General features: G+C 52.6%; 3 protein-coding genes across 5 annotated transcripts in view; all 3 read left to right on the plus strand.

Annotated features, from left to right (window-relative positions):
* The window catches only part of CTDNEP1 (CTD nuclear envelope phosphatase 1), a 7689-nt gene extending 3716 nt beyond the window's left edge, over positions 1-3973 (plus strand). The window contains exons 2-8 of the mRNA XM_011994608.1: positions 233-299; positions 393-511; positions 713-784; positions 1201-1317; positions 1434-1545; positions 2929-3013; positions 3319-3973. Coding sequence (XP_011849998.1) covers positions 233-299; positions 393-511; positions 713-784; positions 1201-1317; positions 1434-1545; positions 2929-3013; positions 3319-3379 — 633 coding nt within the window. The 3' untranslated portion in view covers positions 3380-3973. The remainder of the gene's footprint in view (positions 1-232; positions 300-392; positions 512-712; positions 785-1200; positions 1318-1433; positions 1546-2928; positions 3014-3318) is intronic.
* A 237-nt stretch (positions 3974-4210) lies between these two features.
* On the plus strand, positions 4211-7083 carry GABARAP (GABA(A) receptor-associated protein). Of its 2 annotated transcripts, none has more exons than XM_011994616.1 (4): positions 4211-5265; positions 5838-5916; positions 6057-6175; positions 6594-7083. In XM_011994616.1, exons 1-4 carry the CDS (start codon positions 5176-5178, stop codon positions 6657-6659), a joined length of 354 nt encoding a protein of 117 aa, XP_011850006.1. In that variant the 5' UTR covers positions 4211-5175; the 3' UTR covers positions 6660-7083. The 2 variants fall into 2 exon arrangements, with proteins under 2 accessions (XP_011850006.1, XP_011850007.1); XM_011994617.1 differs by having other exon boundaries at positions 5083-5259.
* Positions 7084-7992: 909 nt separating this feature from the next.
* Positions 7993-8692, plus strand: part of PHF23 (PHD finger protein 23) — an 8177-nt gene continuing 7477 nt past the window's right edge. For both annotated transcript variants that reach the window (XM_011994615.1, XM_011994614.1), the window contains exon 1: positions 7993-8253. In XM_011994615.1, the coding sequence (XP_011850005.1) occupies positions 8220-8253 (34 nt within the window). In that variant the 5' untranslated portion in view covers positions 7993-8219. The remainder of the gene's footprint in view (positions 8254-8692) is intronic.

The following is an 8692-nucleotide window of genomic DNA, read 5'->3' on the forward strand; positions in this document are numbered from 1 at the left end:
AGGCAGGAGAATTGCTTGAACCCGGGTGACGGAGGTTGCAGTGAGCCGAGATCGCGCCACTGCACTCCAGCCTGGGCAACAGAGCGAGACTCCATCTCAAAAAAAAAAAAAGAAATAATCCTAAATTACATACACAGTACCTGTGGTAAATGTTCAGTATGTGCTCCTTGTTACTGTTACTGGGGAAGACTTCCTTATAAAGGGTTTCAATCCTCTTTTGTGCTATTTGTAGGTAATTCAGTACCAAACTGTTCGATATGATATCCTCCCCTTATCTCCTGTGTCCCGGAATCGGCTAGGTAAGTATGTGGTGGGAAGCCTCCTTTAGGGTGAAGTAGGGGCCAGCTTTGGGCCAGAGGTTGGTCAATATTATTCTTCCCACTGTGGTTCAGCCCAGGTGAAGAGGAAGATCCTGGTGCTGGATCTGGATGAGACACTTATTCACTCCCACCATGATGGGGTCCTGAGGCCCACAGTCCGGCCTGGTACGCCTCCTGACTTCATCCTCAAGGTGTGTGGTGGTGGGGAGTGATGAAATGGTTCCATCTGTTCCTCTGCCCAGACCTGGACTCCCTTTCCCAGTCCCGGAGCATCTGTCTCCATCCACTGGCACCAGTGTCAGCCTGGAGGAGGGAAGCAGGTGGGTGGGGCATTTTCTAGGCCTGGGTTGTGGTGGTCATGACTTTCCCCCAGCCCATCTGTTCTTCTATAGGTGGTAATAGACAAACATCCTGTCCGGTTTTTTGTACATAAGAGGCCCCATGTGGATTTCTTCCTGGAAGTGGTGAGTTTTGGAGAGCTAAAGGGAGCTCTGTAATGAAGGGATGGTTTTAGGGCTCTGGGGATTCGGAGGATTTGGAGGAAGGGGTGAGGAGAAATGGGTAAGAGCAGTTTTTGAGAGGCGAGGATGCGGAATGGTGGGGAAGTGGCTTTCAGTACTTGGGGTTCATCTGTTGTGCTGATGTAATTCTTTTCTGCCAGCATCTTTCTCTTTTGCTTGCATTTCTGAATCTTAAGAGTGTAGGATGCCTAACACTGAGTTTGGAGGTTTGGGCTGGGGGTTCAAAATTTCATGTCCTCCGAGACATTTGATGTTGATGGAAGGCCTGAAGGACTATGCTGTTGCCCTTCTGAAAGATAACTATGTCTAAAGGAATCATCACCTTGTATGGCATCGCCCTCTCCCCCAATCTGTTTCAGGTGAGCCAGTGGTACGAGCTGGTGGTGTTTACAGCAAGCATGGAGATCTATGGCTCTGCTGTGGCAGATAAACTGGACAACAGCAGAAGCATTCTTAAGAGGAGATACTACAGACAGGTAAGCTAGAATCCCAGTCTAAGAGTGTGACTTGGGAGGGAGGCCACCAGGGAGGGATCTGGGTTTGAGGAAAGAATCCTGGAGAGAGGCCTACTACATAATCCCCTGCCTTCCAGCACTGCACTTTGGAGTTGGGCAGCTACATCAAGGACCTCTCTGTGGTCCACAGTGACCTCTCCAGCATTGTGATCCTGGATAACTCCCCAGGGGCTTACAGGAGCCATCCAGGTACGGGGGAAGGTGGTAAGGCTGGCAGGACCAGAACATGGTTCTGAGAAGGTATTTTTCCAGGAGACCCGGGCTTTGGTCCTTGAGAGCTGGGATTGCCTAGATCATCCCTAGTTTGCGAAAAGTCCAAATGCAAGTTATTTTTCTGTTTCAAGTGAGATACCATATATGTCCATTTCATAAGTCAGATTTCTTATATCATTTTTTTCTTTTTTAAAATTTATTTTTGGCCGGGCACTGTGGCTCATGCCCATAATCCCAGCACTTTGGGAAGCCAAGGCAGGTGGATCACCAGGTCAGAAGTTCGAGACCAGCGTGACAAACATGGTGAAAGCCCATCTCTACTAAAAATAGAAAAAACTAGCCAGGCGTGGTGGCATGTGCCTATAATCCCAGCTACTCGAGAGGCTGAGGCAGGAGAATCGCTTGCACCCGAGAGGCGGAGGTTGCAGTGAGCCGAGATCGCACCATTGCACTCCAGCCTGGGTAACAGAGCGAGACTCCATCTCAAAAAGAAAACTAAAAAATAAATTTTTTTATTTTTGAGATAGGGTCTCACTCTGTCGGCCAGGCTGCAGTGCAGCGTCATGATCATAGCTCACTGCAGTCTCAATCTCCCAGGCTCAAGTGATCCTTTTGCCTCAGTCTCCACAGTAGTTGGAACTATAGGCGTGCACCACCATGCCCAGCTTTATTTATTTATTTATTTATTTATTTATTTATTTATGAGATGGAGTCTCGCACTGTCGCCTGGGCTGGAATGCAGTGGCGTGATCTCGGCTTACTACAACCTCCGACTCCCAGGTTCAAGCGATTCTCCTGCCTCGGCCTCCCACGTAGCTGGGACTACAGGCACCTGCCACCACGCACAGCTAATTTTTTGTATTTTTAGTAGCGACGGAGTTTCACCATGTTGGCCAGGCTGGTCTTGAACTCCTGACCTTGTGATTCGCCCGCCTTGGCCTCCCAAAGTGCTGAGATTACAGGCGTAAGCCACCGCCCCTGGCCAATTTTTTGATTTTTAGTAGAGAAGGGATCTCGTTGTGTTGCCCAGGCTGGACTCAAACTCCTGAGCTCAAGTGATCCTCCCACCTCGGCCTCTCAAAGTGTTGGGATAACAGCTGTGAGCCACTGCGCCTGGCCAAGTGTGTTTCAAGTGAGGCACAATGGCAGTTAGTTTGACTAGAAGCATCAATAAGTATGAGACCTGGTGATTAAAACTTAGTATTGGAGCATAAATCAGCAAAGTTTTACTTAGGTTGTTGACTTCCAGTAGTGGGAAGTATATGTTTTTAATAATAATTCCTCCTTCCCTCCAAGAAGATAAAAACACCCAGTCTCTTGAATTCTGTTTCTCCTCATCTGCATTTTCACCCACCCTAGACAATGCCATCCCCATCAAATCGTGGTTCAGTGACCCCAGCGACACAGCCCTTCTCAACCTGCTCCCGATGCTGGATGCCCTCAGGTAAGGGAAGTGGGCTCTGGACACTTGGATATCTGAAGAAAGGAGGAGGTGGGGGATCCTCAGAGGGAATAAAAAACGTTTGTCCTGTTTTAACTCTCTTCCCTTAACAATTTAACATTTGGAACCAGGTCTTCTTACTTAAAAGCTCATCACTTTAGCGAGTAGGCTGTGGGCAAATTGAACCTATGTAATCATGAATATGGTGATAATTTAGGTCCCACATCTCCAGTGATGCCGCCTTACATGAGTGTTGTGAGGGTATCAACTATAAGGTACTCTACCAATGCAAGTTATTGTCACCCCAGGTTCACCGCTGATGTTCGTTCCGTGCTGAGCCGAAACCTTCACCAGCATCGGCTCTGGTGACAGCTGCTCCCCCTCCACCTGAGTTGGGGTGGGGGGGAAAGGGAGGACGAGCCCTTGGGATGCCGTCTGATGCCCTGTCCAATGTGAGGACTGCCTGGGCAGGGTCTGCCCCTCCCACCCCTCTCTGCCCTGGGAGCCCTACACTCCACTTGGAGTCTGGATGGACACATGGGCCGGGGGCTCTGAAGCAGCCTCACTCTTAACTTCGTGTTCACACTCCTTGGAAACCCCAGACTGGGATACAGGCGGAAGCCTAGGAGACCGAATCAGTGTGTGTGAAGAGGCAGGACTGGCCAGAGTGACAGACATACGGTGATCCAGGAGGCTCAAAGAGAAGCCAAGTCAGCTTTGTTGTGATTGGATTTTTTTTTAAAACTCTTGTACAAAACTGATCTAATTCTTCACTCCTGCTCCAAGGGCTGGGCTGTGGGTGGGATACTGGGATTTTGGGCCACTGGATTTTCCCTAAATTTGTCCCCCCTTTCCTCTCCTTCTATTTTTCTCTCCTTAGACTCCCTCAGACCTGTAACCAGCTTTGTGTCTTTTTTTCCTTTCCTCTCTTTTAAACCATGCATTATAACTTTGAAACCAAAACGGCCCTAGGTCCTTCTCTGGGGTTTTGGGAAGTGAAGGGAGGGAACTTTGTTTACATGCACCCTGTGCCCCAAGCAGAGAGGGAAGAGACTGCTGTTGGACTCAAGGGGCAGGGGGAAAGGCGGTGGTGAGTATGGGGATACAATAATGAATGTGGCCACCAGATGCTTTGGCGGGAAGGGCCGAGGATGTGCGCGCTGGTGGGGAGTGGAAGGATACCTTCGGAGCAGCAGGCTAGAAAGCAAGAAAGGAGAAACCTGGACGGCCAAAGGGCGTAGAGCTGGAGAAACGTCGGGCTTCGTCCGGGGTACTGACGTGGACAGACTAAGCAGGCGCTGGCCCCAGGCGGCTGGCGCCCCGACCTCCGCAGTCCGGGGAGGCGTCGGTCCCCACTCGCAGCCGTCGCCCAGCCGGCCCCGCCTCCCCGGCGCCCTCCCAAGCCGGCCCTACTTCGCGCACCCGCCACGTGACGCTCCGCCCTCTTTGAGATCACATGATTTCACTCAAAACCTGCGGTGTTCCTCCGCGCTGGCGTAGTCCCTACCCCTCCAACCTCCTCTCCAGTCCCTATTGGTCTACTCATTCTTGGCACTTAAGCGTTCTGTACATCTCTCCAAACATCTGTTTTCTTTTTGACCTCTTACTTCTGGAGATCATCTCCGCCACTTGGGTACTACTTTGTTTTGGTGTCAACGGCCGCCTTCAGCGTAGCAATACGGTTCGTGAATAGCTAACCTTGTAATTGTCTCTGCTGTTCCTCTACGTTGTTTCCGAAAGGAACTTGGAGAAGCAAGTCATGTATGATGACTACCATATCTTACTCCTCTTCAGCCCCAGCTTCGTTGAGGGGAAGGTTGGGGAACAGATTTAGAGTTATTTTCCATGACCAAAAGCCAACCGTCTTTGCTACGTCGCCTGCGTAGCCCACAAATTGATTCCAAAGCGATTACGCTAATGGCGTGAGGGGGCCGGTCAGTGGGTGGTGCTACGCTAGCAGCGTTAGCACCGCTGAGGTAGTGGCGTATCTTAGTGGGGGGGCCGTCCCCGATAGTCGGGGGCGGGGTTGGTGAATAGGGAAGTGGCGCAAATTCGTGGATCGCTCCGCTGAATCCGCCCGCGCGTCGCCGCCGTCGCCGCCGCCCCCCGTCCCGGCCCCCCCGGGTTCCCTCAGCCCAGCCCGGTCCAGCCCGGTTCCCGGGAGGATGAAGTTCGTGTACAAAGAAGAGCATCCGTTCGAGAAGCGCCGCTCTGAGGGCGAGAAAATCCGAAAGAAATACCCGGACCGGGTGCCGGTGAGGACAGAAGCCAGGGCCGAGGGCGCGGGACGCTTACGCTGACGCCACAGCCTGGCCTTGGATCTGGGACGGGCAGCGCAGGGATCAGGCTGCTGGCTGTGTTGGGGTTGGGAGCGAGCCTGAAACTGCTGTCCTTGGGACCGAGGATGAAAGGAGTGGGGTAGTGGTGGACGTGGGGTTGAGAGGGATGTGGACAGGAGAGAGAAACCTTAGCATTTGTGTGAGTGGAGGCCTTAGAGAGTTTGACAGCCTGAGCCTCAAATGGCCATACCCCCAACTAGCTAAGGTTGCGAGATGGAATCACTAGTGGACCCAGACAAGTCATCTCCGTCTGATTAAGATAGTTGTTTATGGTGACGCCCTATTCGGTGGATGGATCCTGGATATTTAAATAAGCTCCAGTCAGTGAGGTCAGGATCTCTGGGACTCAGTGCTGCACCGCGTGTACAAAGACAAAGAGATGAGTCTGGGGTAGATTTAGGTACTAGGAATATTGTTACTTGAGTTCCTGACAGGTGCAGCTTTGGCGCTGCATTCCTTCTGTCTGCTAATTTTCGTCTCTTTATCAGGTGATAGTAGAAAAGGCTCCCAAAGCTCGGATAGGAGACCTGGACAAAAAGAAATACCTGGTGCCTTCTGATCTCACAGGTGGGAACCTGACCCAAGGCTCAGGCTTGCTTCCCGTGGGTGGGAGTGCAGTCTCTGCGGGAGAAGGCTCCACCTAGCAGCTGTTCTTTTGAGGGCATTTTTGATCTCTGTGACTTTCTTGCACCTTGTATCTTTTGCAGTTGGTCAGTTCTACTTCTTGATCCGGAAGCGAATTCATCTCCGAGCTGAGGATGCCTTGTTTTTCTTTGTCAACAATGTCATTCCACCCACCAGTGCCACAATGGGTCAGCTCTACCAGGTATGGTGACCAGGAAGTGGTGGAGGCTTTGGAGAGGAATCTTGGAAGAGCGTGAGGGGAAGAAAGTGTTGTTACATCAGTATTTTGGACTAGCTTCCTCGCTTGCCTTAACATTTCATAATAGCCGTGGTTTGGGGGTTGGGACAGAACAGTAGGAGTAGAGAGAAGGAAAGAGAACAGTGAACTAGAGAAACTGTTCGGGGCTCTTCCCAGTCTTCCTCCCCATTCCGAAGCAGCAGAAAACAGTTGGAGGCCTTTTTTGCCCAGGACTGCAGAGATTATATTGCTCGTGTGCTAGGCCTTGGAGTCAGTGAAGGAGTCGGGCACTGGTTTCTGGTTCTAGAAGAAAGCGTCTGGGTCGTGGTTGGTTTAAGTAACTGGAGTCCAGTTGCTGAACAGTTTTCTGCCTTCCTCCCAGGAACACCATGAAGAAGACTTCTTTCTCTACATTGCCTACAGTGACGAAAGTGTCTACGGTCTGTGAAGCTGCTGTCCCTGAGCTGGAGGGGGGTCTCATTCTACAAAGAGAGAGGTGGCCCCCTTTTCTTGACCTCCTCCTCCTTCAAGCTCAAACACCACCTCCCTTATTCAGGACGGGCACTTCTTTCTCCAGCCTCTCTTAGGAGGGGTAATGGTGGAGTTGGCATCTTGTACCTCTCCTTTCTCCTTTCTTCCCCTTTCTCTGCCCGCCTTTCCCATCCTGCTTTAGACTTCTTGATTGTCAGTCTCTGTCACATCCAGTGATTGTTTTGGTTTCTGTTCCCTTTCTGACTGCCCAAGGGGCTCAGAACCCCAGCAATCCCTTCCTTTCACTACCTTCTTTTTTGGGGGTAGTTGGAAGGGACTGAAATTGTGGGGGGAAAGGTAGGAGGCACATCAATAAAGAGGAAACCACCAAGCTGAACTGAGTTTTGCCTTGTGTTGCTCCCCTCGTCCCGCTGATTTTTAGTCTTTCCCAGGTGTCAGTGGGTTTCAGTGGTGGGGAAAGGAGTATTGGGTACAAGCTGGAGGAATAGAAGTATATTTTGGTTTATTCTGTCCATGTTGGGCTTTTCCCTGTCTGCAAAGAGGGTGCTTTTTTGTGATGGAATGAAATACTGAGGATCATTTCATGAAACTTTAGTTTTATGACATGTATGTGAAACTGAATGTTAAAAATGCTCAGGTAAAACGTTTTTGTTTTTTTTTTTACTGTGGGTTCCTGTGGAGAAAGTTCCAAAGTACCTGCTTTAGGTGAACATCCACATTTGCTAGAACATTCTAATTAAGGAATATATTTTCATGTGTGTAAGCTAGTTAAACGGCTGTTCTCAGTTGCATGTCACTTGGCTAGACTTTTGCCGGTGTGTGGGATTCGGCAGAGTGGAATCAGGGAGGGAGAAGACCGGGAGGGGGGGCCATTATCGCCAGGAATACTTCATCTCCCAGCAATCATTTCTCCGGCAGGCCGGAAGTGGGGCGGTCCCTCGGGGGAGAAAGAAGCTGCAGAACGAGGCAGTATGGTGGCCGAGAGTTCTAATCCCTTCTTCCTCTTCTTTCTTGGTCCCGCCCAGCCTACATCTCCCAGGGGCCTGCGCGCGCACTTCCGCTCTCCCCTCTGGCTCCCGGTCTCCCCGCCACTCCCCGGGGGAGGGGAGCGGCTTAGTGCGCCTGCGCCAGCCTGTGGCTTTCTGGGAATCAAAGTTCCGGAGGCTCATGCGGTCCCTTTTCCGCTGTCCCCGGACGGACTACAAAACCCTTGGTGCACTGCGCCTCGGCGCCGGCGGAGGGAGGAGGGAGAGAAGAGGAGGGAGGGAGGAGAGAGGAGGAGGAGGAGGAGGAGGGAGCAGGCGGCCGGCGGCGCGGGGGGAGGGGGCCCGGTCCGGGAGTGCGGGAGGCAGTGGTAGAGGGAGGTGGCGGCAGCGGCTAGCGGACTCGAGTCTCAACCGGGCTGAGGCGGACACTTCTGTGGAGCGAAGCAGCGGGAGCATCGAGCACTAGAGGCGGCACCGGGATCCCCGGCTCCGGGGAGGGGGGCGCCGGACCGGGAGGAGGGGAGGGGGCGATGCTGGAAGCCATGGCGGAACCCAGTCCCGAAGGTGAGCTTTCGACCGGCGCGGAGCGCTGAGCCGGCGGGGGGGCGGACGAGGAATCAATTGGCAAACTTGGAGGTCGAGCCCCGAAGCCCAGCGGGGGAGTTCGGGGAGGGGGTCGGGAGGCTGGCCCTGGAGGTGGGAGAGCGACGAGTTGAGAGACCTTGGAGAAAGAGGAGTGGGAGACTGGGCTGGGGTAGTTGGAGATCAGACGGTGTGGGGGTGCGGGGGATAGGAGCTTGAAATCCGGAGCCTCGGGGGTTAGGGCCCGAAAGGGCCACCAGCAGATTGGGGCCCTGGAACTGGAAGGTTGGGGAAATCCAGTGGCCGGGAGTTGCTCAGGAGGGAGAACGTAGAAGAGGCTGAGTGAGGGGCCCGGTAGTTCGCCGAGGTGGGGTAGTTTGTGGCGGTGGTACGGGAGCTCCGAATAGTTGCCGCCGGAGAA

The sequence above is a fragment of the Mandrillus leucophaeus genome, unplaced genomic scaffold, assembly GCF_000951045.1.
Source record: "Mandrillus leucophaeus isolate KB7577 unplaced genomic scaffold, Mleu.le_1.0 Scaffold46, whole genome shotgun sequence".
NCBI classification, from domain to species: Eukaryota; Metazoa; Chordata; class Mammalia; order Primates; family Cercopithecidae; genus Mandrillus; species Mandrillus leucophaeus.